Here is a 19,813-nt window from a genome sequence, read left to right as displayed (position 1 = left end):
GTGTGGATCGCCCCAGTGGGGCGGCACGCTGAAGCAGCCTGTCGGTCACTTCCGGGTTCCTGTCCTGCATCTCGACCTGTGTTATTAGTGACAGGCTGGTTCGGCGTGCCGCTGCGCCGGCCCCCTGGGCCCCACAACGATGGGACCGATGCCACAGGGACGGGCTTGAAACACTCTATAACCCCTCAAAAGAACAGCAGTCTAGCTCGCTTCCCCCGAGCCCTGCCGCCATAAGCCTCAAGGGGGCTCATTTTGCGGCATCTCCCGGTGGGAGGGTGGCACCCGCACGGGACACATATCAAATGAAAGAGGGGGCACAGGACTATCAGAAACAGCCGGCGGAGGGAGTCGGGAGACCACCCCACTGGGGGATCCACACCCCGAAAGTGATGAAGGTGGCGCAGATAGAGCCAACAGAGCAAACAGGACAAAATAAATAGGCTGCATTATGCAGCACAGTCTCACTGGAATCTCACTGGAATCTGACTGGCTTCTCAGCGTGGAACCCGTTCTCTCTAGTCTTCTCACTTTGAAAAAAGTAAAAAAAGAGTTTTATTTAACTTTATTTCCCCCTTGGTGTTTCTTGGTGTTTCCGGCAGTGATATTTGGGAGATTTTTGGGGACGTCACAGGAAGTGCTGTGAAGTCACTTCCTGTTTCCGGCAGTGGCATTTGGGGGAAATGATGTCATTTGGGGGAAATGATGTCACAGGAAGTGATGTCACTTCCTGCTTCCGGCAGGTGGCACGGGGAAATGATGTCACAGGAAGTGACGTCACTTCCGGTTTCCGGCAGGTGGCGCGGGGGAAATGATGTCACAGGAAGTGATGTCACTTCCTATTTCCGGAAGTGACGTCATTTCCTGTTTCCGGAAGTGACGTCACTTCCTGTTTTCGGCGACGCACGCGCTCCACGCGCGCACACATTCCTTCCCCCCTCAAGGTGTCCCTGGCTGGCCTGCAGAAATTATGGCCACCCTATCTGTTTCCCAGATTTTGAGTCTAGACCCATAGAAAAGGCACTATACACTTTAAGGCAAGTTCTGTAAATATAATATTTTGAATATAATGGTTTTGTTACAACTGTTAAGGCAGGTGAGTGCAAATGAGTTCTATGTTCAGGATTAGTGCAGTTCTATTTGGCACTCTGTTCATGCTCTAAGGCAAATTTGGATCTACGTCCTACATCCTGGAGAGTGGAGTCAAGCTGCAAACTTTGTCCCCCACCACATCATCTATATTGTCATGCACTCAAGCAAAGTATGTAAATGCAAATGAAGTATTTCCCTTGCCTGTTTCACACACAGGCAGCTCAGATAATGGAATTCCTTAGTCTTGAGACCAGTACAGTGAGATGCTGCAATTACTGGCAGAAATGAGCCTGAGGAGCCAGAGGCATGGCCTGGGGGAAAGCAGGAAACTCTGGAAGAACCTTCAGGGCAGATGCTCCTGGCCCATCTGCTTTAGAAGTTGCCCCTGAGGAACTTCCAGTGGGAGATCCTTTGGATCTTGCCTCTGAGGAGCCTGCAGAAGGAGCTTCTCTTCCAGGAACTGTTCCACAAGCTAACTGTTCCACCTCCACCCAGCAGGAGTAGTGGAAGCAGTGGGTTTGTGCTGAGATAAGCCAACAACAATGCAGACCCAGGCTGCTGGATGGTGGGGTGGGGGAGAGTTTACAGGCACAAAGTTTCCAGCTTGATTGCACTCTCTAGGATAGACAGGTAGAGCCAGCCAGTCTTGAAAATCTACACATATGTAGAAAACACTTTGCTTGTACTATCTCCATTGACACATTGTGGAGCATAATGACAAATACCAGGAAAGCTTTGTATTCCAGCCAAAGTAACTAAATGTATTTGCATAAAGCTAGAATACAAATATAGAAATAAAGTTAATTAATAAAAAAATTCATAACCCTCAGTTTTGAGAAGGAAAGGGGCTTGCTGATAAAAGGGCTTGCTGTTTCTTCAAAACTGGAGGTTACAAATAGCAAAATTCTGGAGGAGACAGGGGCCCTCCATTGGAAATTGGACATGATCCTAGATTTCAGTTTGGCTCTGTTCACATAGACAGAGTTCTGAAAAAAATCATTTTTTAATCTTTAGCTTTTTCCTGTAGAGGTGTCCTTGTGATTGCCTTTAAAGTTCTAACCATCAGTTCCTAGAAATACCTCAGAAACAACTCACAACTACATCAACATTCACTACTAAACAGGAATCCTGTGCCTTGAATGGCTTCATCATTGAAAGGACAATTTAGGCGGTGGCTGCAACAACTACCCCTGTTAAAGGGGTGAAACCCTGCACATTTGCCAAATTGCATAACTATTAAATACACATTTCCTGTTTTCTAATCACAGTCCCCCAGTTCATGGATTTTCTGAGTAAATGGGAATGAACGTCAGGTAGACCCTCAGATGTTGGATTTCCCCTCAAAGAACTGTTTAGATGGTTATACTGTTGCAATACTTATATTTGTAGAGATTTATCCATCAACAAGCTCTTGTCTTGCCTACTCAACATTATACTCACCATATTTTAATAAAGAGCACAAAAATGCTGCTTAGACAAGGATAAGTAGAAAAGAGTAGGAGTCCAGTAGCACCTGAAAGACTATCAACATTTGTGTCTATCAATATTTTGTGAGTCACTGCTCACTTCTTCTGAAAAAGTAAGCTAGACTCACATGATAGTTCATACCCTACCACAAATTTTGTTAGTCCAATATGCTATTGGACTCCTACTCTTTTCTATTGCTACAGACAGACTAACATGGCTACCCATCTTGCTCTATTTCCATGTTAAAGGCAGGGGGAAAAGTGATATAATAACGAAAATAATTCAACCCAGATTCAAATTAAATTACAAAAACCTTTTCAAATAATGTGATTATCACATACGTTATTCATTAAATCTTTCACCTTGGGTGAGTAAATTCAGTGACATTCCATAACAAATTTGCACCTAAGCACACATGAAATATTTATACAGAATCTGATTCTATAAACAAACTGCTTAGTGCAGAAAAAGTGCTTATATAATAAAGTGCCATCATTAGTCCACTTCTTGAAGACTCCATAAAATCTACCTCTGACAGAGCCTGGAGTCAGCTAGTAGCTTGCTGTGCCGTTTCCAATCTCTTTATCAAAGAGGGATGTCCGAAGTCATTTCCAACTTTTACATCATAGAAATATACAGTAACCCATACAAGCACACAATTCCAAAGGCCACCAGTGATACGTCTTCAGTCTAGCAGTCACTTTGCAAGATAATTTGTAAGCAGTGGGAAATCATATTTTCCCTCATTTCCCCCCTCCCAAAATTGAAGATAGTCTTAATATATTATTGTGTGTGAGTGTTTTATTTATTTAATCCATGACCTGCTCTCTTTTACAGGTTTAAAGTGGATTGCGAATTCTATCCCTTTTGTTATTTTTCTGTGAAGAAACTGAAGATACTCATTACCTGTTTTTAATCTTTTGCAGGCTTGTCTCCTCAAAAGTACCACTGAGAAGTTAGATTGTATTTATACCCAGCATACCTTAAGTAAGTGTGATGTTGTTGCTTTAATTAATTAGCAGTGTCTCCATTATTTAAATTGCCCAGGAAGCCATGGTGGTCCACTGCCCCTTCTGGGCATTGAAATGGCATGGGTTAGGGAGGGGGGAGGAGCTGGGCAAGGAACCCCACAGGCTGCGGGCTGCAGCCCTCAAGCGGGGCGTGGCTCCACAGAGTGAGGCAGGGTGCCACGAGGGGGGGGAGTTAAGTTTGCCTGGGGCACCATGCACCCAAGGGCCAGCCCTGTGCATGCAGCAATGAAAAGAGTGAACATGTGGGAAGGGAGTGGGGACTGCAGAGGAGTGGCCATGTCTATCTGCTGAAGATCCAAGCAAATGGCCACTTGGAGTTCAGGTGTATGGTCAGTCTCTGTCCCTCTCCTCCTGTGACAAGGTGACTGCTCTAATTATCTCCCCACTAAAACAATCACCTTGGCTGTAGGGTTCTTTAACTCTGGCAGGAGGGAAGAGAGAGGGGTGGCCACTGTTGGAGGCATGGCTCTCCTCACCAGGCAGCTGGCCTGGAGTGGGAAGGAGCCCCCAGAATGGGGGGAAAACCATCCAGACCAGGAGGTTGGCAACCCTAACAGCTTCTCAGTTTGCAGTTTGGGAGTGCTGTTTGACATAGAGACTGCAGAGGCTTGGAGTGGTTTTGCCCAGCTTTAGCTGGTGTATCAGTTGCACCCATTTCTGGTTCAGTCAGATCTAGGCACAATGATCCATGCTGTAATTACATCTAGACTTGGCTGTTGCAATGTACTCTTCTTGGGGCTATCCTTGAAGAATTCTCAGAAGCTGCAGCTAGGGCAGAATGATGCAGCTTGACTGCTGATCAGGGCCAGCTGCTGGGAGCAATGTGACCCCAATACTACAGCAATTACAAGGGATGCTAATTTGCTCCCAAACCACATTCAAGACGTTGGCTTTGTCCTTTAAAGCCCTGCATGGCTTGGGATCAAGGTTTCTGAAAGAACCATCTTCTCCCATACATCACTGCTGGTGAATTAAGATCACAGGGAGAAGCCCTCCTGCCTGTCCAACCAATCAAAGAAGCTCATCTGGTGGACACATTAGAGTGGCCATTTTTGGTGGCAACTCCACAATTATGGAACAACCTCTCCAGGAAAGTGTACCTGGGCCTCTCACTTTCAGTCTTCAGGAGGCAGTTGAAGAAAGTTTTATTTAGTACTGCAATTGACTGATTTAGTTTTTAATTTATTGATAGTCCTGAGATTTAAATCACGTTCTTCTAGATTATTTTGAAAAATAGTTTTATTTACATTTTAAGCTGCCTTGAGTTCTGCAAGTAGAAAGGCAGCTAATAAATATTTTAAATAAATAAAGAACCATTCTAACAACCCAGAACAGAATGCAAGCATTCTGACATCCCACCCCAGCAGCATAGCCAGTACTTCTAGGCATACTTTCCTGGGAATATGCCCCATCTTCTGACATGGGGCATACTGCACACACACCATCAGCCTTGGCTATAGGAGCCTCTATTTTTAAGGCAGCCCGCAGGAAATGTGCAAGGGTGTTGGAGGAGGTGTGGACTCCTGGACTGATCCCCACCTGGGCTGGTGTCACTGTGTGGTTGCTACTTCAGAGTCCATCTCTGAAGATGGGATGCCTATATGGGTTTTGAGACGGAACATGTTAGCTACACGGCAAAGAGATTTGCTCTCCGCCATGGAGTGGAAGCCAAGTGTTCCCTCTGTGGTAGTAAGTGAATTTCTCTGTGAATTTCCTGCCACCAGAGTGAAACATGGTGTGCTCCAAGTATGCACACAGACATCCCAGGGACAAAGTTCTGTGCTCTGCACCCTATCATTTCAGCTGTGCAGCATCCAGTCACAGTTTTATGTAGTCGGGGGCGGGGGGGCTGGGTTTTGGGAGGTGTGTGGTTACCTGCAGTTATAGTTGGCATCCTGTGATATGCCAGGGATTGTGATGGGACTGCTCCGGGGGGGGGGTGCCTTTTTCTGTTGCATGGGCACCTATAGGCCACACTGTGGCTCTTTTGCTGGTGTAACTTTGCACCACTTTGGGGGTGGGGGGAGGGCATTCCCAGGCTGGTGTGGCTTAGTGAGCTGATTACCTCCTACTGTGCCCCTGGACTTGAGCTGCACTGACATTGTTGTACTGGGGCACAGCTGCAGCACAGCCACAGTGGGGTGCTATGATGGCATATCTCTGGGATATGCCATCATATCTCTGATCTACACTAGCATAGTAGCAGGTTGGCTAGTTGGCTCCTTCAGCGCTTTCTCAACACACTCACTCAGGATTATTCTGTTAATGTATCTCATTTGGAAAACTATTGGTGTTTGGAATGAAATGGAAGGCCTGTATCCATATATGTCAATGGAAGTTACATACACATAAAAGATCCACTCTTAGGATGGCTTTGAATTAAACTTATAAATGGGGGGGGGGGGAGTTGTTAAAGAATTATTAAAATGCTACCAATTTTGGTCATTTTTTTCTTCTTTCAATTCAGCTATAGAAGAGCTTCAGAAGACTAGGCTGCATCTAAAAAAAGTACAGAAAATTGTAAATTTTCAGATGGACTTACCCTGTGATCAACAAAAAGCAGTAATTTTGTCAGATGAGGTAAACATTTTTCTTTCAGATGCTATTTGTCAGTTTTGAGAATAAAAAATGCTTTAAAATAGTCCATGAGCTATTTAACTGGTAGCTATGAGATCTTGTATCTTCTCGTCTTGGAATCTGGGAACATCCTAATGTGTATGATTTTTTTTTGTTAATGTTAATTGATTTAAGCATCTTATTGTTGGTTTCCAAGAAGGGCAGGCCTTTAATTTTTTAAACTCTATCTAATGAATTTTTTATTCCCTTGTTATATACACCTTACTGCCCTTGACTAATAAAAAGTTCCAAGGGCTAGTGCTTAGCTGGACTGATATAAAGGGGAGGAAAACCTCTTGGGGACAATTCCCATTCTGCTGTCATCACTGCTACCAATACAGAGGCATTTGCAATGGAAACAGAGGGTCCACACAGGGATGATTCATGCTGTCATGCCAGCCAGATATACCCTGCCCTTGCCACCAGAATGCTTTTTGAGGCTTTTTTTTTAAAAAAGAAAATAGTAGATATATTGTGTGAGTGTCAACTGCCATCAAGTCGCAGCCTACTTATGGCTACCCCAGAAGGAGCTTTCAAGGGAAATGAGAAGCAGAGGAGGTTTGCCATTGCCTTCCTCAGTGGAGCCTTCCTTGGTGGTTTCCCATCCACATACCAACCCTGCTTAGCTTTCAAAATGATCTATTGCTGTCAAGTTGCAGCCAATTTATGGCTGCATTCAAGAGATGGTTTGCCATTGCCTTCCTCTCGGTAGTGACTCTAGACTTTTTGGGTGGTCTCTCAGCCAGTCAGGGCCAGCCCTGCTTAAGCTTCTGTGTTCTGATGCGATCAGGCTAGCATGGACTATCAAGGTAAGGGTGATGTGCCTCCTACTGGAAAAGCTGCCAGAAAACCCACCAGTGGCAAGGAGAGGGAATGGCAGGCATGAGGGGGAATATAGGAATAAAGTGGTACAGGATGTGGGTAAGGAGGTTCCCACAGGTTTTTTTTTTTTTTTTTAAGAAAAAGCCCAGCAGGAACACACCAACTGACATCACCATTGTTTCACAAAGGGCTTTTTGTAGAAAAAGCCCAGCAGGCTTATTAGGCTACACCTGCTGACACCACGTTCCTGTGAGTTCCTGCTAAAAAAAAAAAAGCCATCCTCATACCCATTTGAGTATGATCTTTCTAGAAACTAATGAGGGTTTAGAAAAACATGCTGGATGGACAAACCCTAAAGATGGACAATCACATGACAATACGTGGAAGCTAAAAACAGCTGGGGGAGGGGGGAACGCAGAGCTGCATGGCAGCAGCCTGGATTCCAGATTCCATCCTGGCTTAATAAAGCTGTAATTGAATGCAGTTTTGGTGGTAAAAGTTGTCTACTTCAACTGAGTAATACCTTTCAGCTTTCTTTCAGGTAACACAAAATAGAGCCACAAGTGTGGATACAGGCAACATGAAATCTGATCTCACAGCACAGAAGTCAGAGACTACAGAATCTGATCAGAGTGCAAAATCTTTTGTGGTGAGTCTTCTCTTCATCTTTCATTTGTGATAGCACTGCCTCCAATGACACATATTGCTGGGTTGCAACTGTACTCACTCTTCTTTAAGAAACAGTTGGATGGTGTGCAGTGGGAGGGAGAGTACATAACCTGCATCAAGGAAATATGCACAGGAGTTCAAACCGTTTGTCTCAAGACATAACCTGGTGCAGCAAATCTACCTTAGGCATCAAAGCAAAACCTAAAGATACTGGCCTGCCCCAGATGTTGTCCAGGCAGCAGTAAACTGTAGTTGTAGAATGGAACATTAAAGTAAAATTTAGCCTGGGCACTCAGTGTAGAGGCCTATGTGTGTGATTACCTCATAAACACAATCGTTGCTTGGTGGTTGTTGTTTTTTCAATGTGTAGAAAATAGCATAAATGGGGATATATTTATACTACCTTTCCAGACAGCTGAGGTTCCCCAAGGCAGCAAACAGTCAAAATATTAAAACCAGTGTTTAACAATGACAGAAGGGGACAGATGGGGGGTGGGTTCTGTCACTTTGTAAGATTGCCATGGATATACTTGGAGATTTTGGGAGTAGAGTCTGAGGAGGGTGAGGCTTGAGGAGGGGAGGAACATCATTGGAGTGTAATGCCATCGAGTCCTTGCACAGTGTCCATTTTCTACAGGTTAACTGATCTCTGTCACCTATAATTCTAGGAGATCTCAAGCCACCTACTGGAAGCTGGCAATCCTGCTCACATGACTGAGAAAGCTCATTCTTGGGTCTAACCTCAGATGGAAGAGGCACCTGAAGCAGGGTCTCTGAACATGATTGTAGTGGTTGGTTACATTCAGATGGTCTTTAAATTACAGCCATATAGGGCTATAAAGGTTCAGTGTCTTGAATTGGGCTAAGAAGCAAAACACTGAGGCCGTTTTCGCACTAGCGTTTGCTCCGGCGTAGCGCCCCATTTACCTCCGGATCTTCTCTTGGATTTCGCACATGTTGCTCTGGCGCTGCGCTTTGCTCCGGCGCTTCAGGGATTTTACGCCGGAGTATGTTTTTCAGCATGTTGCCGGAGTTTCCGAAAACCTCCAGATCCACTCCGGATCCACTCAGCGGAGTTTGCTGTGTGAAATCCATCCACGCCGGATCGACTGCTTTGTGGGCGTCACCCTCTCCCTTTCCGTCCTCCCACCCCATCCACCCGCTTGGCCAATCATCAGCCTTTCGCAGCGCTTCCCCAAAGTGCCGGCACAGCCATTTTTTTAAAAAAACTTCACAGTTTTGCGTAATAGCGATATTTCGAAATTAACAAATAGGAAAAAAAAAAACCTCCTGGAATAGCCTCAATTGCCACTTCAATTGGTTTCGTTAGAATTTTTTTTATTATTATTGACTTTAGTTGCGTTATTTCGCTGTTGCGTTATCTCGATAATGCGAAAACGACCATTGTTGGGGGGGGGGGAATCTAGTGCCGGTGCGGGCCAAAGCGTTCATGTGTGTGTGTTTTAAAAAGGGAATGCCTCCCTCAGCTGTGCCACCAGGATTTCTGGACCTGCACAAAATCGCCATGTATAAAATGGGAAGTTGGAGTCCTGCATTCTTCTCCCTGGCTACATTCCGCTCGGTTAGAAAATAGACGCGACCTCGCTCTTCACACGCGCCATAGAAGGGGAAGGAGAGAATGGAGCGGGGGGGGGAGCTATGGCAGCAGGAATCAGTCAGGTCCCCGTTGCAAGCACCAGCCGGGGAGGGGAAAGAGAGCGGAGGAAATTTGGGGGGGGGGATCTAGTGCTTCAGAATTTGGGGGGGGGGGGATCTAGTGCTAGGATTCTCCACTGTGAATGCTTCCATTAATACATAAAGGGCTGTGGAGGATTCTACAGCTGCAGCCAATCCATAAGCAGCAGCAGCACACGTGATGCGGTTTGTCCAAGAAAAGAAGGGGAGGGAACAGCTCGATGTTACGTTAGTACGTTAGTACGTCATTACGCAACCAGACTTGCGCTTAAAAAAAAAATGATTGACAGGGCATCGAACTCAAGCCGATGCCAGTGGGAAAACGATTTGAGCCGGGGCTTCAGGGAAGGCGACTCCGCAAAGAGTCACTAGTGGGAAAACGAGAAAAATGATCCGGACATAATTGCGCCGCGGAAAAAGGGGAGCAAACGCTAAGTGCGAAAACGGCCTGAGAACCAATGTTTGTGGAAGAGTGGTTCAAATGAGAACCAATAGGTTGAAATTAAATCAGAAGAGTTTCCATCTCTACATTAAGAAGAACTTCCTGACAGAGCAGTTCCTCAGTGGAACAGGCTTCCTTGGAAGGTGGTGGGGTCTCCTTCCTCAGAGGTTTTTAAACAGAGGCTAGATGGCCATCTGACAGCAATGTGGATCCTGTGAATTTAGGGGGTGGTATTTCTGAATTCCCTGCATTGTGCTAGTTGGACTAGATGACCCTGGAGGTCTCTTTCAATTCTATTATTCTATGCTGATCATCTGAAATAATCTGGGAATCCAAACCTTACAAAGTGTTGTTCCATCTTCTTAATTTAAACATGAATACATGGTCACATATTGTGCTAGGTGCTGGAATGGCATGATCTGACCAAGTCTGGTTTGAAATTTCTCAGGTGGAAATTGGTGGGGGAAATGACTGTTCACCACAAAAGAAACTTTTGTTGGAAGTGAGAACAACTTTGGAAATGGTTGAAGAGTCTTTACAGAAGCAATATAAAGATATCAGTGAGCTTCTACAAAGTGAATATTGGTCTGCCTCTCAAATCACAAATGCAGCATTGTTGACAAGATCAGTAGACACAGCAAGTAAGTATTCACTCCCAATATTTGCTTAGTTTCTTGAGGATCCTTGGGGACAAGTACATGAAGCATGCTTATAACATGCAAAGATGCTATGCAGGGAAGTGCACATTGTATGTAGTTCTGTCATCCTTCTTACTAGTTTTTTTTATTATGTAGGGCAACTACTGGAGCTAAGATTGTTAGGGGAAAATGAGCACAGGGCAATAGGAGCTATTTAACTTTTTATAATCAACATCTTTTCCCACTGAAAATTACCCTCCAGAACTGCTTTGGCTCCCCTGGTGAAAAAATGTAAACACCTTGAGGGTTTCTGAAAAATAGTGTGAGGGACAAGGGTTACAAACTAAGCTCCTCTGCCCTGCACTCAATTCTTTTTTCGGTCTCAGTTTATAAGGTTTATGAAAGAAAGTGACAGACATTCATATAACTTAATATCTTGAATCTGAGTAATTATTCATTTTCTAGTAGTAGAGTAGTGGACAGATTAATATTATTAAAAGTATGTGTGTATGTGCTTACAGCATGATTTCTTTTTAGACTTCTAAAGAGACCAAGGAGCAGAAAGAAGCTCACCAACTCTGAAAGAAGGCCCCTGTTGTGAAAGCAGAAAGGTTGTGCAGTAATCATGTAGAGAGGAGAGCTCTGTGAAACAAATCTGGAGTGAAAAATTAAATTGGTGACTCTTTGAAAATGGCTCAGTATCACCAACAGGATTCTAAACTTATTCCAAGAAGCGTCTTACTAATGGACCTTCTCACTCTATTGCACATTGTATTATCTAAAGGCCCTTAAAATAGGTATCAAGGTTATAAAGCCTGTATTTCATATGTGTTTTGTAACCATAATGAGTATAAAACCAGTAGGAAGTAAAATATCCTAATGATATTTCCAGATGATATTGTCCCTTTTTCCTAAATATAGATTAGCTATCTAAGGTTGTGTTTTTCTCTAAGGTCGTTGCTCCTCCCACTTGGATTTAAAGTGCTTGATCAGACAGCAACATCTGGCTCCTGTCCTGCAGCTGTCAGCTTCCCATGCTCACCCCCGACTTCTCTGACACCACAGAAAGTTCGGGATTTACTGCACCAACCAGTTTACAAGCACTTTTGTGAGTGTCTGATCACTTTCTTGTGGGATGAAGCCTTTTGGGACCTCCACTTCCTGTTATGCCACCATTTTTTAACCTTTTAGCAATGAACACATAAGCAGTTATTTGCCCAAGGGTCCTTTTAAGCCACTTATGCGATTCCAAGAGTGAGCTGACAAAGTTGGGCAGGACAGCAAAGGAAGGAGCATAAAGACAAATCACTGTGGTAGACTAGAGTTTGGAATATTGAATTATTCCAAGATTCAACAACTGCAAAAACTGGACAAAACTTTTTCCTCACATTTAGTTTTGAAACAAGCTTGCTCCTCCTGGTGATTTTTGTTAAACAAGAGCAAAATCTTGTTTGATTTAAAGGCTGTTCTTTTAGAATGTGACCAGCTTTTAAAAAATAATTCTTGTTTTTAGAACAGTAACTGTAATGCTGGAATGGTTCCTTGGCGCGAAAGGATTCCCGTTCACCAACCAAAGAAGAGGTCCTTTCTGAGGGCACATTCCCCTTATCCTCAGCCCGGTGCCCTGTTCCCTTTCGACCCTCATGCTCCTTGGCAGCAACGGGGCTGCCACATTCAGATCGGGGCTCAACTAACACGTCCCCGAGAGTCTTCCATGAGTGCCTAACTGACTGTCTCTGCTTCTCCAGGACAGTCACCTCAGCCTCAAGGGTATGAACTCGTTCCCTGAGGACCAGGAGCTCCTTGCATCAAGCACACACCCAAGGCTTCTGTCCTGTGGGCAGATAGTCATACATGTGACACTCAATGCAAAACACTGGAAAGCCCCCACCCCCCTGCTGGCATTCTACCTTCATGATAGCTTTGTTAAAATATGCAGTCTCTTTTTAAACCCTGTTTATGTGGCTCCCCGCCTGGAGAGTCTACTTACCTTATTGGGAACACACGGAAATAGGGATCTGGGTTCCTGGTCCTTACACAGCCCCCAGGCTAAGAGCCACAGGCCAAGAACCCTTTAGCTCTCTGGCAAGGCGCAGCTTAATAATACAAAGACGGTGGGCAACACAGCCACTCTAATCAATCAGCCACAATCACCTTCAGCCCTTCACACAAACTCAAAAGTTTTCAGCAATTCCCCCTGCTGCCAAGCCTCACCCTTGAAGCACTCTCTGCTCTCTTCCAGAGGTCTCTGCAATGTGCAATGTACCAGCTGGATGGTTGGCTATAGAAATTCAAGAAGTTACTGGAATTCAAAATATACATTTGGTAAATTTTAAGGTCTTGTCTGCAGGTGATGTTTTGCTCACATTATCTCAACTCCATTCAAGTATTATACCTTATGGATAGGTATACTAAATTCCCAAATTTAACATTAATCTAATTAAATCCAAAATATTGGGATGAAATGTGTCGTCTTTGTTATTATGGCTGTTCAGATGGCCTCATGGCATCTGAGCAGCAGACAAACATTCCCAACAGCCCAGCCAGAATTGGCACACCTCCAGGGGAATGAGGACCATCCCAGCTTCTGGCAGCTTCAAAAGCAAGTGGCATAGCAGCATTGGGGGACGGAAGAGAGTGGCCACAATGGGTGAAGGCTCCCAAAGACCAATGAAAGATGACCTCTCAGGCTAGTAGGCCTCACCGGAGGAGGTGAGGGCCCTGCGGGACCTAGGGCAGTTCCGCAGGGCCTGTAAGACAGTCCTCTTCCGGCTGGCCTACAACAACTAACTGACACTGAGAATTTCTGGATGGAGCTAGAATGCATTTGACAGACCGCTGGTTTTTATGTTTTATTAATTTATTGTTTTAACTGTTACTATGTAATTGTTTTTAAGCTAAACTTATGTAAGTTTATATGTTGTGAGCCGCCCTGAGCCACTTCGGTGGGAAGGGCGGGATATAAGTCGAAATATAAATAAATAAATAAATAAATAAATAAATAAATAAATATGTAGGTGGAGAGAGATGCTGTAGAGGTAGCATTGAGAACAGAGGCACAAGGGAGTGGCTTCAGGCAGTGGGTTGGGAACAGCGTGAAGCACAGGGAAGTACCATGGGACTGCAGAAGAAGGAGTGGAGCCTGGGCAGGACAGATAGGAAGGAGTCCAAGGGAGGGCAATCAAGGCAGCCTTTACTGGCACAAAAATAACAGTACGTATTAATATAGTGTAAAACGGTAGACACAAAATGTTCTTTTTTTTTTTTTAAGTTTTATTTACAAAGGGATAAAAGGGGGGGGGGAATAACAGCCAAGCAAAACAACAACAACATAACATACAAAATAACAAAATAACAACATAGCAACATGACAATAACCAACATAACATATCACATTCCAAAATCTCCAATCATACAAGGAGCATTCGGGGTCTATCTATTTACTATCTCTATTGCTCCTATTTTACACCTTTATCTTTCACCCAACAATAAATTGGATTCCACGTCTCATTACATTTTTGCATATTATCCTCTTGTAATCTTGTGGTCAATGTATCCATCTCTGCGGCTTCTAGTAATTTTGCGATAAATTCTTCCCTATTTGGTATTGTGGCTGTCTTCCAATACTTAGCATAAAGGATTCTTGCTATGGTGATTGTATACAATAAAGCTTTAATGGTGGTCTTAGGAAGATTGTTCCTACAGATACCTAAAAGATACAATTCTGGTGTATGAGGTATGTTACTTTTGAGAATTCTTTTGATCCAGGTGTTAATCAAAGCCCAGTATTTTTTTGCATGATTGCATTGCCACCATATGTGATACATGGATCCTTTAATTTTTTTACACTTCCAACATTTGTTACTATAGTCAGGATATATCTTTGCTAGTCTGGCTGGGATAAGATACCAACGGTAAACAATTTTATATAAGTTCTCTTTATAAACTGCAGATCTTGTCAATTTAAGGTTTTGTCTCCATATTTTATCCCACTCTTCTAATTCTATGGTATAACCAAAGTCTTTTAGCCAATTAATCCAAGCTTCTTTCACTACTTCATCCTGCATTTTATCTTGAAGCAGCCATTTATACAAGTTAGAAATGAGTTTTTGGTTCGTTTGCAGTAATCGATCCAGCTCATTTAATTTTGATTTTTTTGGGGAAACCTTTCTCTTTATCTATTCGATATTTCGATTTTATTTGACATTGCAACCACCAATCTAATTTACCAATTTCTTCCAATTTCAGATTATTTTGATTATCTAATAAATTCTCATAAGTGTTGAGACTTTCCCATCTAAACAAATTCGGGTGCGTGGAAGCCTCTATAGGTGATAACCATAAGGGAGTGTATCCGTACTTACTCCTAATCTCAAGCCACACTCTAAATAGAGACTTTCTTATCTCGTGCCTTAAAAAGAGACTGCCCCTAGGTGGATTTTGGTACCAAACGTAATTGTGCCAGCCTCTCTCTAGTCCTGCCCCTTCGATAGCCAACAATCTTTTCTCCTCTAAAGTAAGCCAATCTTTAAGCCATACAATACAACATGCTTTGTAGTATAAATTCCAGTCTGGCAACGAGAAGCCTCCTCTGGATTTACAATCTTGTAACACTTTGAGCTTAATTCTGGGCTTCTTGCCCTGCCATATAAATTTCGAAATCATTTTGTTGCAAAAATTTTATAATCATTTTGTTTGGTGGGGCTTCCTGGAAGGGTAGTGATAAGGAAACTGGCTGTTGAATGTGACCATTGTTCTGTGTTAATTGCTGGGAGGGTTGGAAGGGGTGTGAAGATAAGGAAGATGGTTGTTGACTGTGCTGATTGTTCTGTGGAATGAGCTGGTTGTTCTGTGACTTTCTGCAATTTATAGTCTGTAGGGTGTTTTGCAGAGCTGGGTACCAAGATTGGTGGATGAAAATGCCTTCTTCCTTTCTGTTAAAATTGTGCTGGTGTTTGTAAATCTCAATAGCTTTTCTGTTCAGGCGGATATGATAATGTGAGATGGTAGAAAGGACTTCAGTTCTTTCTAAGTGGATGATGTGGTTTCCTTCTTGAAGTGCATGTTCAGCTACAGCTGATTTTTCTGGCTGAAACAAGCGACAGTGTCCAGGAAGCCCCACCAAACAATGGGCACATCCACAAACACCAATTGTCCTTTCACCACACCCCCTCCAGCCTAGAAATAGCAGCTCTCCAGCAGCCCTGGCCCCACTCAATGCACAGCAGCCAAGAAGGTCAGAGCGCCTGCTTTGGCTGCAACGCCACTGAGGATGTTCTCCGCAGCTGAGAACAAAACGTCTGGAAGGAAAACTTTCTCCAGTAGAACATGGCACTTGAGCCCGAAAGATTCTACAAACCCTAATCATGATAACATCAGGCATGCAGCAAAAGTACAAAGTACTAGAACAGGGGTGGCCAAACTGCAGTTCAGGAGCTACATGTGGCTCTTTCACCCGTGTGCAGTGGAGGTCAGGGAGGAATATAGTGCAGGCTTAGTCTCAAGTAAGCATGCTTAGCATCAAGGCCTTAGTCAGCATCTGAGTGCTGACCCATAGGTAGGCACCTATTTGCAAGCTCTTCTTCTCCACCACAGAGGTCAACTGGAGACCTAAACTACGGAAAGAAAGCACAAGAACCAAGAGAGCCAATGGAAGGAGGGATGGAATTAATGAAGGTGGTGCAGGGTTCCCCCCTAGTTTTATAGCTGCATTTACTAACCTTGGAGCTAGTTTTATAGCTGCATTTACTAACCTGTAGGAGCTGCATTTACTAACCTTGGTGTCAAGGCAAAGACAGATGCATAATAATGCAAATGGTGGTCAGTCATTTATATGGTACATTGTCTGTTTCCTTCTCCCACTGGTGCCAAAAAATAATTCCCTAACTTTTCCCTATGCTGGTCTTAAGGAGACCATTATTTTCAGTTTTTGTTTTTAAAAAAGTCTCCTAGCATGGGTGTTGTAAAGAGCATACATATGTATCTTTCTGTGCAAAAAAGTATTAAGAGTTTTAATAAAGATGCGTAAGAACATAAGAACATAAGAGAAGCCATGTTAGATCAGGCCAATGGCCCATTCAGTCCAACACTCTGTGTCACACAGTGGCAAAAAAAATTATATATACACACACAATGTGGCTAATAGCCACTGATGGACCTCTGCTCCATATTTTTATCTAAACCCCTCTTGAAGCTGGCTATCCTTGTGGCCGCCACCACCTCCTGTGGCAGTGAATTCCACATGTTAATCACCCTTTTGGTGAAGAAGTACTTCCTTTTATCCGTTTTAACCTGTCTGCTCAGCAATTTCATCGAATGCCCACGAGTTCTTGTATTGTGAGAAAGGGAGAAAAGTACTTCTTTCTCTACGTTCTCCATACCATGCATTATCTTGTAAATCTCTATCATGTCACCCCGCAGTCGACATTTCTCCAAGCTAAAGAGTCCCAAGCGTTTCAACCTTCTTCATAGGGAAAGTGTTCCAGCCCTTTAATCATTCTAGTTGCCCTTTTCTGGACTTTCTCCAATGCTATAATATTCTTTTTGAGGTGCGGCGACCAGAACTGCACACAGTACTCCAAATGAGACCGCACCATCGATTTATACAGGGGCATTATGATACTGGCTGATTTGTTTTCAATTCCCTTCCTAATAATTCCCAGCATGGCATTGGCCTTTTTTATTGCAAACGCACACTGTCTTGACATTTTCAGTGAGTTATCTACCATGACCCCAAGATCTCTCTCTTGGTCAGTTTCTGCCAGTTCACACCCCATCAACTTGTATTTGTAGCTGGGATTCTTGGCCCCGATGTGCATTACTTTGCACTTGGCCACATTGAACCGCATCTGCCACATTGATGCCCACTCACCCAGCCTCAACAGATCCCTTTGCAGTTCCTCACAATCCTCTCTGGTTCTCACCACCCTGAACAATTTAGTGTCATCCGCAAACTTGGCCACTTCACTGCTCACTCCCAACTCTAAATCATTTATGAACAAGTTAAAGAGCATGGGACCCAGAACCGAGCCCTGCAGCACCCCACTGCTTACCGTCCTCCACTGCGAAGACTACCCATTTATACTCACTCTCTGCTTCCTATTACTCAGCCAGTTTTTGATCCACAAGAGGATCTGTCCTTTTACTCCATGACTCTCAAGCTTTCTAAGGAGCCTTTGATGAGGAACTTTATCAAAAGCTTTCTGGAAGTCAAGGTAAACAACATCTATCGGGTCTCCTTTGTCCACATGTTTGTTCACCCCCTCAAAGAAATGTAACAGGTTAGTGAGGCAAGATCTTCCCTTACAGAACCCATGCTGAGTCTTCCTCAATAACCCGTGTTCATCAATGTGCCTACTCATTCTGTCCTTGATAATGGTTTCTACCAACTTTTCCAGTATTGAAGTCAGACTGACTGGCCTGTAATTTCCCGGATCTCCTCTGGAACCCTTTTTAAAGATGGGGGAGGACATTTGCAGTCCTCAGGAACGGAGGCAGATTTCAATGAAAGATTACAGATTTTTGTCAGAAGATCCACAAGTTCAACTTTGAGTTCTTTCAGAACTCTTGGATGTATGCCATCCGGACCTGGTGACTTATTAGTTTTTAATTTGTCTATCAGTTGTAGGACCTCCTCTTTTGTCACCTCAATCTGACTCAGGTCTTTCAACACCCCTTCCAAAATTAGTGGTTCTAGGGCAGGCAAAAAGTTCTCATCTTCCACAGTGAAGACGGAGGCAAAAAATTCATACAGCTTCTCAGCCATTTCCCTATCCTCCTTCAGTAATCCTTTTACCCCATGGTCATCCAAGGGCCCCACTGCCTCCCTGGCTGGTTTCCTACTTCTAATATATTTGAAGAAATTTTTATTGGTTTTTTGCAATATGTTCCTCATAGTCCCTTTTTGCCTGCCTGATCACAGTCTTGCATTTGATTTGCCACAGCCTGTGTTCCCTTTTACTAATCTCACTTGGACTGGTTTTCCACCGCTTAAAGGAGTCCTTCGTACCTTTTACAGCTTCCATTACTTTGTTTGTTAACCGTGCATGCCTTTTCTTATGCCTGTTTGTGCCTTTCCTAACTTGTGGTATGTATTTTGGACAGTCTGGCAGGATCCACGCCTAAACTAAGCTTGATTGCCTTATGTAGATGTAACAGCTGCTGAGTACGTGAGCCTCTCGCTTCTCTGTCATGGAGTCTGGCACTGCAGGAAGATGGTTGCTGATGATGTTAGCCTACCAACATCGCTTTCACGGTCAAGGCTGGCAACCGCTTGCCGGGACAGTTCCTGGTGACACGACTTCTTCCACTGCAATGGTCGTGATGGTGCACACACGGAGCGGCTGTAAATCCAGCTATACTTATGGCTAGCACTCTTCCAGAGATAGAGTGCTGTTGTAACGCTAAAGCTGTTAGTATTCACATAAGTTTCTTATAAAATGGCAGATAAAACCCATGTTTCACAGCAGATGTGTGTGAGTTGGCTCTCCAGGCACCCTGGCAACCGTACGGGTGATTACAATGTTCGTATATAACTGAAATTAGAGGTCTCTTGCTCACAGTACCCAGTTTGCTAAAAGAACAGAAATTGTTCTGAGCTCAGAAAATGTCAAGTATGGTACAGGTCAGTACAAAACTGAGAAGCTTCATGTGAAATTGCAGCTCAGCTCTGGAAGAAAACAGGTATATGGAAGCATACCTATTTCTGAATTCATGTCCAAAGTAATAAGGATTCTTTGCCTATGCATTTTGAAATACTGATAATGATTGTTAAGGTAAATGTAAATGGTTCCATTCCTATAATAAAGAGGACATTCAGAGCTGAGATCCAATTAAAATGTACATACAAATGCCTCAACAGCAGAAGGCATAAAGCTATAGAAAAATCCTGAGTAAAGTGATTAAACTGTAATAAGGGAAATTGCTGCAGGAATTCTATTTTTTTCTTCTGCATTACTGTTACAAGTATGGGCTTGAACAGCCCTGCTTACCAAATAGTTTACCAACAATTTGAATTTGGAAGCGTAGTTTGATGGAATAGCTAGATTCAAGTCTATTAACACCCTAGAGACCAACAAGATACCTGACAAAGGGAGCTTTGACTCAAAAGTTTATACCTCAAAAAATCTTGTTCATCTCTAAAGTGCTACTGGACTCACATCTAGCTGTTCTATTGCAGACTAGCATGGTTACCCTTTGAAACTCAGTTTCAGAGAGAGGACTAGGCATGGGCATGAATCGGTTCACAAACTGAAATTCATGATGAATTTGGTCAGTACATGCTTTGTGAAGTCAAGTTCGTGGCAGGTCAACCAGCACAAACTTTCAAGCTGTTCGTGGAGGTT

The 19,813-nt window shown here is 43.6% G+C and overlaps 1 protein-coding gene across 2 annotated transcripts in view; it reads left to right on the top strand.

The window, feature by feature from the left end:
* The window catches only part of LOC132570607 (uncharacterized), a 70,262-nt gene extending 58,908 nt beyond the window's left edge, over positions 1–11,354 (top strand). For both annotated transcript variants that reach the window (XM_060237470.1, XM_060237469.1), the window contains exons 10-14: positions 3,483–3,543; positions 6,055–6,167; positions 7,567–7,674; positions 10,280–10,472; positions 11,007–11,354. In XM_060237470.1, the coding sequence (XP_060093453.1) occupies positions 3,483–3,543; positions 6,055–6,167; positions 7,567–7,674; positions 10,280–10,472; positions 11,007–11,014 (483 nt within the window). In that variant the 3' untranslated portion in view covers positions 11,015–11,354. The remainder of the gene's footprint in view (positions 1–3,482; positions 3,544–6,054; positions 6,168–7,566; positions 7,675–10,279; positions 10,473–11,006) is intronic.
* Positions 11,355–19,813: the final 8,459 nt, after the last annotated feature.

This window comes from Heteronotia binoei, chromosome 4 (assembly GCF_032191835.1).
Source record: "Heteronotia binoei isolate CCM8104 ecotype False Entrance Well chromosome 4, APGP_CSIRO_Hbin_v1, whole genome shotgun sequence".
In the NCBI taxonomy this organism is placed as follows: Eukaryota; Metazoa; Chordata; class Lepidosauria; order Squamata; family Gekkonidae; genus Heteronotia; species Heteronotia binoei.
The sequence above is the reverse complement of the archived record's forward strand: the minus strand, read 5'-3'. Positions and strand labels throughout refer to the sequence as shown.